Source organism: Lampetra planeri, chromosome 43, assembly GCF_965212315.1.
Source record: "Lampetra planeri chromosome 43, kcLamPlan1.2.h2, whole genome shotgun sequence".
NCBI classification, from domain to species: domain Eukaryota; kingdom Metazoa; phylum Chordata; class Hyperoartia; order Petromyzontiformes; family Petromyzontidae; genus Lampetra; species Lampetra planeri.
The window spans coordinates 1906603-1925475 of record NC_136149.1 but is presented as its reverse complement, the minus strand read 5'-3'; the positions used below and the strand labels follow the sequence as shown (position 1 = coordinate 1925475).

At 45.6% G+C, this 18873-nt stretch overlaps 1 protein-coding gene across 3 annotated transcripts in view; it reads left to right on the top strand.

Moving 5' to 3' along the window:
* The first annotated feature begins 433 nt into the window (after window positions 1-433).
* Window positions 434-18873, top strand: part of AMMECR1 (AMMECR nuclear protein 1) — a 38587-nt gene continuing 20147 nt past the window's right edge. The window contains exons 1-2 of one of the 3 annotated variants that reach the window (XM_078614011.1): window positions 434-1011; window positions 2177-2713. In XM_078614011.1, the coding sequence (XP_078470137.1) occupies window positions 2190-2713 (524 nt within the window). In that variant the 5' untranslated portion in view covers window positions 434-1011; window positions 2177-2189. Of the gene's footprint in view, window positions 1012-1044; window positions 2714-18873 lie in introns of those variants that run through there. The other 2 variants (XM_078614013.1, XM_078614012.1) reach the window with 2 other exon arrangements.

Genomic DNA, 18873 nt, shown 5'->3' with positions numbered 1-18873 from the left:
GTGACGTCACTGCCGCGCACGCGCACTTTTGGCCGCGCGCCAGGCAGGAATCCAGGCAGGAAACATTTTTTAAAATATTTTTCTTCCGATATGCAATTAATTACGGCGCACTGTACGCCTTGGTCAGTCCACCGCTGGACGAAGGCCACAAAAGACAATACTTCACTACAGACCATCAGACTAAAGGACTTTATCCAGCGGTGTATTGACCACGGCTGATGATTACACAAATCTACCCCCCCTCACCCCTTTGTCAGCCCACTGCTGAAGGGCCTCAAAATAGACATTCACTGTAACCTGAGGCCTCACAACCAGCAGTGGAGTGGCCACGGCTGATGTTGAGCGCCTTGAGGGTGGGGGCGTGGCTCGTCAGCTGTTCTCGTCCGGGGCCCCTCCCCTCCATTGACGTTTTACAAAGACCAATCGCCCTGGGGGCACTTTTAACGTGGCGCGTTGTTCTCGTGTCCCGTCGCGAGTGTGCCCCCAGGTCGTTTGTGAACCTCACCTCCTGTCAGGTGTTTACAACGCAGCGGGCGGGCAAGCCGAGACGTTGGCCAATCACGTGGCAGCTTTATAATTAAAATGCGATAAAATTACGTTATTTACTTAAATAATCTCTTATTTGTTTCACATTGATATACATTTCATTACAGACGCAGTGCTGTTGGTGGACGCCGCTGTAATTTGAGTCAATTCTGCACATTGTTATTATCAATTCCTCGGTTTCCACAGCGCTTTTATATTCACCTTAAGATCATCATTCAAGGTGTTTGTACCGTGGTAATCGGACTGTGAAGTATAGTGTAGTAATATACTACTGTTAAATTACTGTCAAGTTGGCAGTGGTTTTACTTTAAGTTATTTTATGACGTTCGTGAAATTTATTTGTTTTTAGATTTAATTTCGCGCATCAAACTATACGTCGCAAAACACGTCAGATTTAGTTTGTTTTATAAATCAACATTGAAAGAGTGAAGTGGTACACGTTATGTAACGTCAAGTAATCATATCGTAAGTAAACGAATGAGAATGTAGAAAGTTACAACAAGAATAAACTTAGACGCATTACACTACAGTACACGCACTGTACCGTTAAGCAATTTAACAATTTGTTTATTATACCAAACTACACATTTTTGTCACGTCGCAAAAACGAATGTGTCATAACGTTTCCCTGATTAATTTAATTTAGTTACGCTGTAAACAGTTTCTTACTGATAATTATTCAATGTTCCACAACCCACCACGCGTGGGGCATGCGTTAAAACACTTTAAACATTACTTGTTAGCAAAACTACGTTAAAAAAATTACTGCATTGGATTAAACCCAATCCTACACTTTTTTTTAACTCTTCCACACTTACTCTCCCCCCCTTTTCATCTTTATTAAACCACGCGATATTAAAATCGATCGACCGCACACATTTATTTAGTCAAATAACTTAGCGCAATGCACTTTGGCTACATAACCCGGCGCAGCTTGCAACACGTTAAGCAAAAATAAAAAACACACGTCGTAACATAACCCCGAGTGTATATAAAAACAATGCCGGATTTACATTTTAAACAAAGCGACGTGTTAAACCACAGCTGCAAACTAAAAATTAAATCCTGACAAAGCTTTCGTGACTGCAATAATTAATATTCTTTGGGTATTTTTGGTAAAGTCACGTCGATATGTTCAAATAAATAAAATAAAAACTACGACGTTTCAATCGCAACACCAAGCGGTCGTCATCATTAAAACGTTTCTACGTGACTTTACCGAAAGATCTAAAGAATGTAAAATACAAATTCTACTGTGCACCACGACAGCCTAAATCACCACCACCACTCAAACCGCCAACTAATAGCACAACAGCGAAGTGCGCGCTATTTTACAATTAATAAATCATCAAAACCTCTTGCTTCACGCCGGAACGACACACACCCACCGATCCGTCGTCTTTAGTTATTGCGCCCCATATTTTTACCTCGCCGCTAAAACTTCTATCTGTTAAGGAAAGAGAGAGAGGAGGAGGAGGCCGTGGCGGCATCGACGGCGATGGGGGTGAAGATCAACTTTTAAAAGCCCGCCCCATGCGCTCCCTCCACACGTGTCTGTGTGTGTGTGGCTGTGTGTGTCTGTGTGTGTGTGGGTGTCTGTGTGTGTGTGTGGCTGTGTGTGTGTGTACAGGACCTGGAGAACCATGGGCAAGAGACGCTGCCTCGCAGAACCAGACGCTAACATGGCGGCGGGTTGCTGCGGGGTCAAAAAGCAACGCTTGGCCACCACCTCCACCACCACCTCCTCCTCGTCCACCTCGTCCACATCCGCTACCGCCTCCTCTACCACATCATCATCATCGACCCCAGCCTCGTCATCATCATCCTCATCGGCGGCTGTAGCAGCAGCGGCGGCGGCGGCGTCAAGCGGAGCCGGCTCACACAATGGCCACGTGGACGGGCTAGACAGAGGAGGTGGAGGAGGAGGAGGCGGCAGCTTAAGTGTTGGCTTGGGGGGTGGAGGTGGTGGTGGTGGACGAGGAGGCCGGGAGGCGATGTCTGGGACCGGCTCGAGGACGATGATGATGGTGAACGGAGCGGCTGGTGGACAACGCGGAGCGGCGGCGGTGGCGTCTCCTGAGATGTGCTGCTTCTGTTTCGACGTTTTGAGCGCGCACCTCCACGGGTTCCAGCCGCCAAGGAACCCGAGGTTCACCAACGACCCCTAGTACGTCCACACACACACTCACTCACACACACCACGACCACTGAAAGCACTCGTTTCGTAGACTCAAATCGATTACCTAATCGCACTAGAAATGATCGATCAAGCACCTCGCTTCACTTAGCCACCGATTCGCTCGCTCGATGAACGAACCGCTCGCTAAAACCAACTCGCGATATAACCATTTGTGTACTTAGATCTGTGTACTTAGATCTGTGTACTTAGATCCGTGTACTTGTGTGTGTGCTTTGTGCGAGCGTGTACGGTGGATTCGACTCAAAAGAGTCCCCAATCACTCGCCTACTCAACCATTCACTAATCCGCCGATCACTTGCCTCTCGATACTCGCAATTGATCGAACCACTCGTACCCAGTGTTTGTACTTTGTGCTTGTGTGTGTGTACCGCGTGGCTGTGTGTACTTTTGCCTTTCGTGTGACCCTCTCGAGTACGTGAACTCGGCTCGATCATTGATCATCGATCCACGAAAGAACAGCTTGGTGATATGCTCACTCGCTTTGTTGTTGTTGTACTTTGTGTGGCTTTAGACTTGGGCGGACTGAAATCATTGATAAAGTCACGAACTCACTCGATCTCTCCCTTGAAAAGTCACTCAGTCTGTGTGTGTACACGTTTTGTTGTGCGTGTCAACCCTCCAAGTACTTTACGAAGACTCAACCACTCACTCTGTGTGGTTCCTAGTGCTGTAATTGTACCAAGGCTTTGTGTGTGTTACAGTACTACGCGTACTCTCACATCCCCAGTGTGTGTACTTGTGTGTTTAACTCGAGTACCTGTGGCGTGTACTCACACACATGCCCGTGTGTAGTCTGTACCGTGTTAGGACGATCATCTTGCGCCACGACGTTACGTTACTGTGTTGTGTGCACTGCTGCTGGTGTTGTGTGTACTGCTGCTGGTCTTGTGTGTACTGCTGCTGTGTTGTGTGTACTGCTGCTGTGTTGTGTGTACTGCTACTGTGTTGTGTGTACTGCTGGTGTTGTGTGTACTGCTGCTGTGTTGTGTGTACTGCTGCTGTGTTGTGTGTACTGCTGCTGGTGTTGTGTGTACTGCTGCTGGTGTTGTGTGTACTGCTGCTGGTGTTGTGTGTACTGCTGCTGTGTTGTGTGTACTGCTGCTGGTGTGTGTACTGCTACTGTGTTGTGTGTACTGCTACTGTGTTGTGTGTACTGATACTGTGCTGTGTGTACTGCTACTGTGTTGTGTGTACTGCTGCTGTGTTGTGTGTACTGCTGCTGTGTTGTGTGTACTGATACTGTGTTGTGTGTACTGCTACTGTGTTGTGTGTACTGCTGCTGTGTTGTGTGTACTGATACTGTGTTGTGTGTACTGATACTGTGTTGTGTGTACTGCTACTGTGTTGTGTGTACTGCTACTGTGTTGTGTGTACTGATACTGTGCTGTGTGTACTGCTACTGTGCTGTGTGTACTGCTACTGTGTTGTGTGTACTGCTACTGTGTTGTGTGTACTGATACTGTGTTGTGTGTACTGCTGCTGTGTTGTGTGTACTGCTGCTGTGTTGTGTGTACTGCTGCTGTGTTGTGTGTACTGCTACTGTGTTGTGTGTACTGCTGCTGTGTTGTGTGTACTGCTACTGTGTTGTGTGTACTGCTACTGTGCTGTGTGTACTGCTACTGTGCTGTGTGTACTGCTACTGTGCTGTGTGTACTGCTACTGTGTTGTGTGTACTGCTACTGTGTTGTGTGTACTGCTACTGTGTTGTGTGTACTGCTACTGTGTTGTGTGTACTGCTGGTGTTGTGTGTACTGCTGGTGTTGTGTGTACTGCTACTGTGCTGTGTGTACTGCTACTGTGCTGTGTGTACTGCTACTGTGTTGTGTGTACTGCTACTGTGCTGTGTGTACTGCTACTGTGCTGTGTGTACTGCTACTGTGCTGTGTGTACTGCTACTGTGCTGTGTGTACTGCTACTGTGTTGTGTGTACTGCTACTGTGTTGTGTGTACTGCTGGTGTTGTGTGTACTGCTGGTGTTGTGTGTACTGCTGCTGGTGTTGTGTGTACTGCTGCTGGTGTTGTGTGTACTGCTGCTGGTGTTGTGTGTACTGCTACTGTGTGTACTGCTACTGTGCTGTGTGTACTGCTGCTGGTGTTGTGTGTACTGCTATTGTGTTGTGTGTCCTGCTATTGTGTTGTGTGTACTGCTACTGGTGTTGTGTGTACTGCTGCAGTGTTGTGTGTACTGCTACTGGTGTTGTGTGTACTGGTGTTGTGTGTACTGCTGCTGTGTTGTGTGTACTGCTGCTGTGTTGTGTGTGCTGCTGCTGTGTTGTGTGTGCTGGTGTTGTGTGTACTGCTACTGTACTGTGTGTACTGCTGTTATGTAGTCTGTTAATGTGTGTACTGTATATACAACATGCTATATGTACACGGTTGTGGCACGTGTGCGCACTGTAAAAAAGCACGTGTGACAATGTGTAACGCGCACGATGCACTCGTGTACCCAGTGACACGCAGAGTACACATGTGTTCGTGTATACTGCATGTGTAGTGCTGTGGAGTGGACAGACACTCCTGGCACCCACTTGCAACGTATCTGTGCACTGCTAAACGAAGCTTCTTTGTCCCTTTTTCTACATATATAGGGGGCTGAGAAGTGGCCAGCCGACGGTAGTTCAGCAATGGATTCTTGAATCCATCTGTGCGAAGCTTTGAGTGTTACCCCCCCGTCACACGCGTGGTGGGTTTTCTTCGGGATCTCTTTTGTGTTTTTTCTTCTTCTACCCCCCCTCCTTCCTCCACACAAAAAGCGAAACACGTGGGTCACGTTAACACATTTGGCCAACATCCCCAACGTAAAGCATAACCCAATGCAAAGCGACTCGATTAAGAGGGGGGCTGCTCTGGATAGTGTTGCCCGTACAGCAGTCTACGCATAGCGTGTTTGGTTCTATAGTTGTGTTACCAAAGTAGACTTTAAACTCATTGTTGCGCTGAATGTGCTCACGTACAGTGTGTTACTGTACGTGTACCGTGAGTGCCGTGACTCACATGGCGTTGCGCGGGTTGTAAATGATGGAGGTTGTGTTCTCTTTAAAGCAGATGTGCAGTCGTACTTGACATTATTCACACACACACAAAGCCTCCGTGTATGCATATACCGTAGTGCCGTTGAGACGGCTGCTGTTAGCGAGCACCTATTAAGAAGGCCGGGACTGCACCCACGTGTTTGGATGCTGTGGTCAAAAGCCACAAAGGGCCGTCCGCCTTTGTCTCCCGAATGCTGATGTCTCGACACAGCAGCACCGGGGAGACTTGTTTTAAGGGTTTGAGTCGACTTAGGGTGATGGACCCTGGACCGGTTCACGATTTTCGTCACTTGATGTTGGCCGTGAGCGGGAATCGAACTCCGTTTTCCCCGGATTCGTACCATTTACGGTACCGTTTCCCCGCACATGAACACGGAAGTGTGTGTACACACGTTGATGCCAAACTCAACATGTCCCAAGAACAGCAGCGACGTCTTTGTTTATGCGCTGATGTGCTTTGTCGCATTTCCGTTCGTTTGTTTACGAGTCACCAATATCCCTTAACGTGTTCACTTAATTTAAAAATGTTTGTACATATGCGTCGCATCAATCTTCTTTGTGTCGGTGGGACAAAGCCTTCCCCGAGACTTGCCACGTTGACTCGATTAACGGGAGTAATGTGCGAGTCGCAAGGGGGGGTCCCCTACATGGATGGAATGTTTGACCAATTCCACGATTGAATGTTTTCATTTTGAGAGGTCATTCATCGCAGGCAATGGATTGTGAAATGTCCTCTGTATTGTGGTAGTACGACGCACCACCGCATGGTTGTGTACCTTCGTACTGTGTGTGTGTGTTCTTGTTGTGTGCGTCTGTAACTCTCTGTGTTTGTGTATATTGTCTCTGTATACAATACGAGCCTTCAGTCCACGTTCACCAAGTGTGGTAAAATAACCCCATTGGCCCCACAATGGCATGAAGAAGCCCTCTCGACAGTGGTTTGATAAAAGTGCCGCACGTTTCTAATGTGTGTACAGTTACTCTGTATGTGTAAACATTATACAAATACACACGTCCTATATGCATAGCACTCGCTAACCTATCTAGTTTCATGCTCGTTGTTTTGACCTGTGTGTGTGTGTCTATAGGAAATATATTCGGGTGCCACTATCCGCTTTCTGGGCTCACAATCTCTCCTCTCAATGTGTGACTTGTGGTGTATAAATCAACATCTGAGAATCTCACACTCCTCTGTTCGTATTCGCAGGGCTCTCCGATCATCTCCGCATCGTCTGTCCCTAATACTCCGACTCGATGTGTATTGAGTGGCACCCTACTACTCAACTACTACCTCACCTAGTCACTTACCTACTCACCTACTTAATCATTCATACTCCCTTACCAATTCACCTACCCAATCATTTCCCTACTAACTCAACTGCACACTTACCTATTCACATATTCAATCATTCACCTACTCGCCTACCCAATTATTCGCCTACTACCTCACTTACTCACCTACCCAATCATTCATTTACTCACCAACTCGCTTACTTACTCACCTACCCAATCATTCATTTACTCACCAACTCGTTTACCTACTCGCCCACCCAATCATTCATTTACTCACCAAATCGCTTACCTACTCACCTACCCAATCATTCATTTACTCACCAACTAGTTTACCTACTCATCTACCCAATCAGTCACCTACTCACCAACTCGCTTACCTACTCACCTACCCAATCATTCATTTACTCACCAACTCGCTAACCTACTCACCTACCCAATCATTCACTCACTCACCAACTCCCTCCCCTACTCACTCAGGGTCCCCCCTACTATTCTCGGCATCTATGCCTCTATTACTCTGATACTCTTTGCTTTAAGTACTGTAATGCATCTTCCAATTCCGTCGAGCAAACTAGTACATGTTGAGGAATCGCCTTTTAAACTCGTAGCCGCTTCAGTTTAACAGGCACATTAATACAACAAGGAGGTGTGATCTTGAAAATGACAAACTTGAATTTTGACTGCCACCCTAATACTCTGTTGTCTTTGTGTGTAATTCGTATACGCATACACTGTACTTGTATTGCACTGTCTTCTGAATAGTGTGCTGTTATTGTGTGTAGTTCCTAACGTGTGTGTGTGTTATCTTGCAAATACTTGTCAGTTCACTTGAAGTTTTTATATTTTTTGTAAATTCGAATATTGAACGTAAATTTTTAAGTGCCCTTGCTGATTGTATGCATACACGTGTAGTGTGTGTATACACGTTACATGCATGTGTTGATGGGTGCTGCTGATACACAGTGCAGGTATATGCTGAAGATTGCTTGCGAGTAAGCGTACAGGGATGTATGTGCGGCATGCGTTCATCCTAACACAGGAATGCGTGTATCTCCCACCCTTTGAGCCCCTTTGTCTTGATGAATTATATTCCATTATATTCCTAGGATCCGTGCGTTTGAAATCTAGTTTTGTTTTAATCGCCGGTGATGTGTGAGGCTAAGAATGAACTCATCATTCGGTCATCACCACGATTATAAATACCTGGGCGGTGGAGTGGTGGCGGAGGTGGTATATATGAGACCTATTTGCCAGTATCAAAATGATGAGAAATAAGAATGGACTTCATCCATTCCGTATAGTATTAAGGCGTTCAAACACCAAATTGATACCTATTGCAATAGCATCAAGTCTGCGTTAACCACACATTCTTGCAGCAAAAAATGCAAACAAACATCCTCTGATTATTATAATGTCTGTATTATCTTGGAAACTGAATGGCCTACACCAGAGAGGGCCTTCTTTACGGCCTTGTTGTCTCCACCAGTGTTAGTCGACCAGAGAACGCCAAAAAGGCGAACCGAACAACGGAAATGCAAGTATCAATGTATTAATAGCGCAAGTATTAGTTCATTATGAACCCGATGAGCCGAGTTTAATTCCAGGCCGTGACTAACATCGTCGGTTGTGCGTCATGTCTGAACTAATTCTATCCCACCCCCGCCCCCGTCTTCACCGACTCACATTGACCAGCATGGTGAAGTATGGCCAGACCTGCACGGCGGTGGATCGACCAAGGACCGTGCATTACTTATTTATAATCTCTACACCTGAGTGTTGTGAATTGATGAAGTCCTTGCTTAAGCAAAGGGCTGCGAGTTGTAATTAAGTGAATAAAGCACCACGACCGGGGTTCAGCTCTTTGTCTCCCCGAGCGAGGCGTTAAAACAACGGCGCCCTGGTCCGAGTGTTCATATTTTATACAATGTCGAGTTACACCTCACGACCAAAGCCGTGCTTTGTGCCTTGAACAATTAAGCAGACACACCGATAATTTGTAGATTTTCGCATTGCATGTTGTTGTATCGGTGGAGTCTGGATAATAATGCAGCAGTGTTGTGTAATTGTCTCCGTTTTATTTCTGTGTTGTGTTTCAGTGCGTTGTGTCCCTTTTTTAAAGTCATCTTTTTTAAAGAGCCAGACTGAATGTGTGACCTCTTCCGTGATACCGTGACCGCACTTTTGATAACGATGATAACCCTTTGTGTTATCTGTGCGATTACCACTGGTTAAACGTGGAAAATAAAATCTATTTAGTGCCACCTCTACTTGATTAGTCGTATCTGTAAAAATGAGACCTGCACAATAGAATCCATTCATCACCTATCCCTAGTGACTGATATTCACAGGGAAAAGAAAACTTTGCCAAAGGGAACCAGTGTCTTCAGCAAATCGGCTGGAGGTACACATGATCGCAGTAGCAGATATCGGAGCACCAGAAAGGCACGCTTGAACTCTGCACGTATCAGTTTCACGGTTTGTCCGTCCATAGAATCTAGAGGCACGCATACGTGTATTTCTGCCACTGCTTTATTTTATTGTGTGGGGTTTGTGTATGCGCAGGCTTGTGTTGGCCTTTGTGTAACGGGGAGGCTACTTATGTGCTTTGTGCGTTGCGATTGAGTTCGACCCCGCGCACAACGGGGAATTGTGTATTTTAAATATACGAGTGCATGCACGTTGCCTGCCTTAGGGACCGTGCAAACAAGAGACGCAGACGCTTGTAAAGCGTTTGACGGATGTTCAATTAAACACGACAGTTTTGCTTTGATTAAAAAAAAATCCTATCCCGACTCAACTTCAGGATAATTTTTTTTAATATGTATTTTTTATTTAACTCTCCATTGTTAGGGAAACGATGTCTTCTTGGCATACAAAACAGCTTGGTTACAAAAAAAAAACGTATAATGAAATTTCTTTCATTCATTCCTTTGTTTGAGACTGGCCCGCAAAATACACCATGTTGTGTAGACAATTCCATGGTGACAGAACTACCGCATGGGATGGCAGAGCCAGAGCATCACACAATTTAACTTAAGCCTCATTTGGGCTTTTCATAGTTTCTGAATGTTCTTTGCACGGCAAAGAAAAGTGGAGCCCAGTTCATAGCTGGGGCCCCGTTACGTGCCACATTGCCTGCTTTGTTGTAAATCCACTACTGTACAATTGCCATATGCACGCATGCAGGCATATCCTTATACATTGTTACATATGGCAGCATACACTCAGCATGGATATACTTATATTGCAGTGTCTAGTGTAGCGTATACACTGTATATGTATATTTACACGTTTGTCTCCTTTCAAAGTTAGGCAATTTCTCGTTTACAGCCCAGCTGCACAGGACCGTCACCTTGACTCTCCTACAAAGTGGCAGTCTTCATTTTGCTCACCCCGAGCCCTCATTACTTTGATAGTGAATTGTCTTTGAGCTGTGTGCACCTTTTGACGTCCTCTGGTCGAGCACCAATTGGGTCGAGGCTCAAAAGAAAGCCGTCCCTTGGTGTGGACCAATCAGTTTCAAGGACAATGCATATATTATCAGTGTGTTTTTTTGTTTTCATTTGACTGCAAGTATTGTGGTTAATGCAGACATGAATCCTCGTAAAAAGGTTTCAGTTTTGTTGCCAGAAAAAAGGGTAAAAACCTGATTATTAGTCTTCATTTTATCAGGGATCATAGGCCGAGTGAACTCGCAACCAGGATTTGAACTCGTGCCTTACCGCTGAGCCACCTGGCTGATTAGCGTTCAAATTGCTCTTGCCTTTGTGTACTCTGTGGTGAACAATGAGGATGCCCTTGCACTATAGGAATGATGTTTGACCCTATCACCATTCAATGAATTGTCATATGATCCAATAATTTATTCAGAAATTATTATTCTTAAAAAAACTTTTCCCGTAAAATTGTATCTAGATTGTTCCATTGGCATCGTGTGAGACAAAGAATCTATTCAAATCTCGCAGAACAATGCGGCCCTTAATGTTAGGCAATGTCCAATGGAAGCAGATATCCAGAATAGAGGTTTTTGGGTTAGGAAGCAAAAATCACAGAGCTACTTCCTAAGACCCCTTCAAGTGACCTTTGGATCACATAGTTGGGGGCAGCACTTTCCCACCCATTGTGCCACTGAAAATAATATCGAACGGCAGTCAAACTTGTATTTTTAAGTCTCACCGCTGGAATTGAGGTAAATTATGTGAATAACCAAATTAAATGTGATATTTTTTTAGGAGTAGTTGGTCACTGGGCAGAGACCATCGATTGGCAATTCTTTAACCCAGGTTTAATTATCTCTGGTTTCATGTTTTTACTTTCATTACTATGGTTTACCCAGGTCACTCTTTTGCAGATAAAGGTCCATCTTGGTCTCTTTGAGTTTTCGCCTTGATAAACAAAATAAAATGAACTTGATTAGGTGGCTGCTTGGATTTAAGCCCAGGATCTCAAACGATGCCAACTCCAAATCTCTGACCTCTTGAGCCACTGGCACCCATGAGCATGGTTTGCCATAATGGATGAGTCTGCATCGTAACACCCCAACCCTGCATCGATCTGGTACCAGGTGGTAATACTCGATTATTGTGTGCAGTAGACTACACGACCACTTGTACTCTTACATCACCACACAGTTACAATAGCATTGGCGTGACTTAATAATTTTTTGCGCTCATTTGGGCAGCAGGGTGGAGCGGTGGTAACGTTTGTACCTCGCAGCAAGAACCACCTGGGTTTGATTCCTGACTCGGTTGCTTTTGTGCATGGAATTTGTGTGTTCTCCTTTTTGTGCATGGGTTTCCTCTGGGATTTTTCGATTTCCTCCTATGACAAAGAACATGTAATTTACCTGCTGTTGGCCAAACAATCTAATGCTGTAAAATGACTTGAAAATTACACAATTGAAATAACATTGCCCCCCCCCCCCCGCGACTGAACTTGATAGGACCCTCCTGAATAAAATCGTTAAACTTTGAGGCATTCCTGATGAACAAGCATACTACATGTTGAGTAATTAGTCTGCTTGATTTAAGTGGTCTATGTATTTTTTTGCTGATGCTCGCCAGCATTGAGCTCGCACACAAGGCAAATGTTATATCACAACAGGGTTTTATGTAACCCCCCTGTAATAAAGAGATAAATCTCGCAGGCAAAGTGGGGAAGCATGGCCTGCCATCGCCAAGTGGTCATGAACTCATTTTGCCAGACCACATCGTCTGTAGCAGAGGCGCAGCGATTAGTTGGCGCATTGCGTTACAAACCATGAAAAGCTGAATTCGATTCCTGCCCATGTCTGAACCAGTCCAAGATCCCCCCCCCCTCCCCTTTCGACGGCATGCACCGACCAGCGCGGTGAATATAATCGACACGGTGGTAGAGGCCTTCATCGAGCGAAGTGGATTGACAACTACCTGTAGATTTGAGTTATCCTCTCCAGAACTTTTGTGTGAATTGGACCAAATGCATTTTGCTTTCTTTGGGCCAGTGTGAACAGAACCAAACACTAGAGCCTAATCGCGCACATTTGGAGTGTATAAAGGTCTCGCAGTTGTGGCATATCTCGGCCTCGAAATGGCACTGCTTGACATTCCTTTCAGCTTGAATAATAATGAATGATGTCACGCGTGCACTGCGAGTCTCTACAGTATAGTATTTTTTTGACGTGTGTATATGTGGTGGAGGGGGGGGGGTCATAGCTCTTATGCAGTACTGGCACAGTAACACTTGGTTAAAAAAAAACAGCTGGATGAGTATTTGCGAGGAGAGGAAGGCGGAGGAGACGCCGTTTGCCCTCCCAACCCAGTGGACCTGGCCTGGAGTCCAATTCTCTCCCGTGAGGAGTGCACCTCCACCAGACCACGTCAAAACTGATGTGATTGAACGAGGTCCCCGTTTTTTATATATATTGCTGCCGTGGTGTGATTGTTTTACACGCTGGACTCGCAATCCAGAGATTGGCGGTTCGATTCTATCTCCCGGCGCGACAGTCGGAAACAATCGGCAGGTTTTTTTTTTATATTCCCCCCCCCACCACCTCTGCCCACCGAATTATAATTGGTTATACCGTAGTTAGTGCACCAGCCAGGTTGTCTGTGGTGGGCGGGGGGGGGAAGGTGCGGGTATTGCCACCTCTGCTGAGATGCGATGCTTTGTAGAGTAGGCCAGATACCCTCTCTCAAGGGGCTGTCTTGTGGGGAGGCCCTTCTGCCCGACAGTGGCATGAGCAAAGCAGTTGCAGGGCTGCACCTTAGCTTGGTCAATAGGTTGGCGAGGTCCTTCCTTACCACTTTTTTTACGTGGCTTCGTTGAGGCCCTGTAAAGGTGGACAAGTCCATTGTGGAGAGTGCAAGTGAGAAACAATTGCACCTTGGCGGCACCAGCCCTTGAAGGCAGTTGAGGGGGACAACCAGATTCGGTACAACGTCGCGTATATATCCGACTCGCCGGGAACTCGCGTAGAGTCTTAGGTGGCTATGTGTTAACGTCGATGGAAAATGACAGTTACACCCATTGCGCAAATATTGCACTGGGTTTCGGCGGTTAATTTGTCTGGGAGGCTTTGTGACGGTCGGGTATGTGACGTTGTACTGCATGTCGTCTGTTCGTACGTTTTATTAAAACGCGTTAGTGCGGTGAGGACGCCACTTTGATGGACCCTTTTTATTCGCTCTGCCAAATAAATTTCGCCGAGGGCATTTAAATCTGGCTAAATATTTTCCTACCTCGGCCCTGACCCAGATGTTAGAAACTTTCAAAAATTGTTTACGGGCAAAAACTGGGCATGCGTTTGCCTTTGCCAACACTGCTTCATTGAGCGAACGCTGGCGTGTCAGCATTTTACAGAAGCGTGGCCAGTGGCTGACTGTCGTGCGACGAACAGTGCTGAAGCAGCTTGAATGTGGAACCTACCGTGTCGGGTTTTTGTTCGTCTGTATTGTTGTCCGCTGGACCTGTCCAATTACATAAGCAATTCCCGATTCGGGCCAGGGAATGTGTGCGGAGAATTTCCGGCGTGCTGCGTGGTTGTTTGTCGGTGCGTGTTGTGTATTGTTCTGTATAATGTCCGACGTTTTTTGCCATGTGCAGCGCATGAGCATGTAGAGTGTCGTGTTGAATGATTGATACTTTTTAAAAAATCAATACAGTATTTTGAACGTGCCCTGTAATTATAATTTAGGTGGATTGTTTAAGTTTGAAAGTGGAGATTTGTTTCAGTTGATGCTGTACACGGTAGGGGTGGGATGCTGCATCGATTCATCGGTTAAAATCGATTCTTGATCTCGCGGTAATACATCAAATAGCGTGCGTGTGAGAGTCAATTGTCGTGAGTTTTTCATCTGTCATGCATGATGCGTTCATGTGACTCCCTTACAGCCACAAGAGGCGCTATCATTCACGACAAAAGTTGCACAACTTATCGCTCCTACGATAAAAATCGCGATCCTGAATCGCACCCATTCTATTGAATCGCCGTGGGTGGCGAGACACATTGTTTTATCCCCGGCTTTACAGAATTGGAACGTCCTGGCAAAATAAACCGTCCCACACGCAGTCCAGGATTTCTGCATTGTGTAATTTTTTCATTTTCGTTCATCGGAGCTTATTTTGTACAGTAACGCATTGTTAATCCCGCATTCCAATCCGCCCGTCTGCACGGTAAAGAAAACCATTCTCTCGTGTTTTATTGCGGCTCGCGTTTTGGGGTTTTTTTCTTTCTCCAGTAGCCAGTTTCATCACACGTGGCGTGACCTTTATTTTCTAACAGTTCACAGAATGCAAGCATTTCACATCTTCACCTACACCTGGGTCTGCCGACAGGTGTGCCTGGTGACGTTGGGAGTATTCGGCTGCTGCTATAAATTTCCACATAAGCCACATCGCCGAGTTGTGATTTGTGGTGAGGTCGCTTCTGAAAACGAGCTATTATAGCTTCGTTTGCTTAGCCTGGTAAAATAATATTGTTTTAATAGTTTAGTTTTTTGGACTGTAGTATATTGAGCGTCACCCTTTAAGAGGAGTATGAAGGCATTTAAGAGTTCTGTGTCATAATGTATTCCGGTCGACATTACGCACACACACACACACGCGTTATAAACTAATCTGAATGTCAGTAGTGACGCTCTCCATCCCCCCCCTGGTTAATTTCAGAATCGGGCGAATACCACATCCTAGCTACTACCATGCCAACGATGTGTTTAACCTGCATCCCAGTGAAAAACAAATAACCTTCAGTTCGCTGGTTTTTTTCCCCAGGACAACATCAGCGTAGCACCACACGTACAGAGCTTCCAAGGGCACACACACACACACACTTTGTGCCGTGGCTGTGATTATTATCTCAGCCAGTGAATATTTCCACTCGCCGCTGTTCACTCGGTTTGTTCCATGGACTGCACTGGTTTCTTTTTTAAAAGCAGAACTTTATCCTTCGTTAACATTTCGCTGGCTCTTACGCCACATAGTGTTGGGTAAAAGGGGGGGGGGGGCGCACACATGGCATACAGTACATATTGTAGCGTGTGTGGGCCCTTTCTTTTCACTGGCCCCGAACAGTTCCATTTGTAGAGTTTGTGGGCCCTCTGTATTCACTGGCCCCAAACCAGAGGTTGCAATCGGGTACCCGATACCCGTACCCTACCCGATACCTGGCTACCCGTACCCGGCCGGGTACGGGTACCCGTTTGCGACCCTGGTGCGGCTGGGTACGGGTACGGGTAAGGAATCAAAACCCGTTTGTGACCTCTGCCCCAAACTGCTGGATTTGTAGAGTTTGTGGGCCCTCTCTATTCACTGGCCCATGAACTGCTGGATTTGTAGAGTTTGTGTGCCCTTCGTATTCACTGGCCCCGAACTGCTGGACTTGGAGAGTTTGTGGGCCCTTTGTAATCATTGGATGGGGTGCTGTTTTAGGAAACAAATGTGTAGTTCTTAACTCGTTTCAAATAAAGTTTGAAATAATTATGCGTTTAACTCTGTCCATCTGTCCGCCCGTAATGTGGAGGGTTGGGTGGCGGGAACGACGTTGGCGCTCATAATGATGATCCATGATGATCCAAACTTTAAGTATATCGCTGTGTTGTTCGTGGCCAAATGGATTGTAAATGGCAAATGACCAAAATTTGTGTGAGACAAAAAAACAAGCGCAATAATTACTATTTAAAATATGCAAATGAATTTTGCTCAGAGAGATACCTGTCGGCATTCGTTCTGCTTACTAAATAGTTCCCAAAGACTAAAGCGTTATATAATCGTGATTTTATTGAACCTGTTCTTGAAATGATCTTTTATGTTAGTAAAGACGGTACGGTAAATACTACGAGTCATTGATACTCAGAACAAAGTGTGACACAATAGAACGATGTTTTTGTTGGTGGTTAATAAAATGCATTCGCTTCCATCAGGCACTCTTCATGCAAACATCTCGTGAACATACGGTGAAGATAGTCTTTATTTCATTAGACTCCAATATGCCATTGGCCAATCAATGCAACTCAAAAATAAGCTCGCTTTTGAGTGCATTTGTAAATTTAGTTTGTGAAGATGTAATTTGAGCAATGTTCAGATTGAACTCCGTCTCCTCCACAGTGAACAATATTCTCTTATTATTTCATGAACTTGCGATCCGCGGTATTTGCTACCCGTGGAACTCTACACGACTGCATCGACAGAGAGAAAGTGCTGAGAGATAAAATATTCATGCATTCAATAGTTTATTTACACATCTATTTAAAGTAATTCATTAAAAAGAGAGGTTTTCTTAGGCCAGCATCATTACCCGAGAAATGTTCTATTCGCGAGTATCTCCGGAACGTATCCCTCGCGAATCACGAGGGAGTAGCGTACGTTGAGTTTCCTTTGGCACCGTACATAGCCAAACGTGCTAATCGGAGGTGCAGGAACTGCACCGCAGGTCACAACAATTCTCTTCCTGCTTCTTCCCTTGCACTGCTCCACGTGGGAACTCCCTCCTCCCATCTCTATTCATGATGAGGTGTTCATAATAAACGTTTTTGGGTTTAGATCACGTTATTTATAAATGTGTCGTAACCCTCCACCACCCGACACGGCCAATCAGCAAAAAAGTGTCACGTTGACAAAAAGACAAATAGTTCACTACTTTAGCCCACCGGTGTGTTGAAGCGTGAAACCAGAGATGTTAACCACCTTGCCTGGCATACAGGAGGTCGTGGGTTCAATCCCGACCCTGTCCCCTGTATATTTGGAGTTTGCATGTCTTTCTCTCTCTGCGGTCCTGTGGATTTTTCTCGGGGTCCTCCAGGTTTTCCCTCCACATTTATAATCAACGTGCGTTCACAGTATTTGGCACCTATACATTTTCTGCATTATAAGCCACTTCGTTGAACTGTAATTTGTGGCCAAGTTCCTTCTGCAAAAGAGCTACATAGCTCAGTGGGCCTTACCTGGTAAGAGAAAAAAATAGTGGTATGATAAGAAACCTGTTAATTATTTGTCTTACATATTTGATAGTGCGTTTTTAAACGCTTACCATTTTACTTTTTTTGGCCCTTTGGGCATGTGTTCAGAAAACTTTGTTTAAAAAAAAAGAATAGAGTTCCAGAGTTCAGGAGCGTAGCGACTCCAGGCTCCTCCTCATTGGAGACAACTTCTAGGAACCACCAAAAGTTCGGCGCTCCCCGATCTCTCAAGGTGCGACCTAGGAGTCTAAGGTGTCAGCAGTTCTTGTAAAAGGTCACGAGAGCCTTTTACAACTGGGAAGAAACATTTTAAAATCAAAGCTAAATTTAACAGGAAACCAGTGGAGTGTTTATTGTTTTTTTAAAGAATCACAGTATGGTGTTGTGTACAACGTGTGCTTTCCGTGATTTGCACTAGTAGGAGCGACGTCATGTATAATGGGAGAGGTCAGAAAGAAAAAGTGTTACATCAGCGTCGGGAATGTACCACCTGTGATCTCATTAATTCGGCCTGTGGCCACATGAGGCCTTGGCTTCAGAATGACCTGCAAACGATATTCATCACCGCGAGCATCTTGGCCACACTAATTGGATACGAGAAGTATAATTTCGACCTGGCTAACAACACTTTCTAAACTTGGCACACTCGGTTACCGCATGGGCCCCATTACAGGGACAGAAGTGAGGTGTGTATGTGTGTGTCAATGTGTGGTGGTCTGTGTGGAGTGGTAGTGCAGTGGTTCGCGTGCCGTGCTACGCACCTGGCGATCCAAGTTCGATTCCTGCTCGCAGTCAACACCAGTGACGATTATCTGAATCAGTCCGTGGGCTCCCCTATGTCAACTCCGTCTCAAATGGCTACCTGGTGCAATGTGTAACCATAGCCACAAGAGAGACAAAGGTGGCCGGGTGTGGTGCTGGCCACCCACCCCCTTGTGTGTCGTGTCGGCCTTCATAGGTGCTCGCTAACAGCACTTGCCCAAAAAGTCTGTTAAGGCTGTATGGGTGATCTTTGTCTCTTTGGCCTGCCAATGGTGCTCTGTCATCTGTATTCGGGGCTCGGAAATGAAAACGTTCCCTATCCCTGCTGTACAGTCATCTACCCAAGAAATAATAAAAGCATTACCCAGCCTCTCAGAATATATATCAGATGGAATGTGGTGCATAAAAAAAATCACAACCCTTATTTAAACACGCGGCAGCTTATTAGCTGGATAAGACAAACTAATGGGGCGCTGTCGTGGCAAGATGTTAACTACATCGCCTGGTGTACAGGCGGAGGGCGTGGGTTTGATCCCGATCCTGATGCCTGCTGTGTATTTGGAGTTTGCATGTTTTCCCTGTGGTCACGTGGATTTTTCTCCGGGTC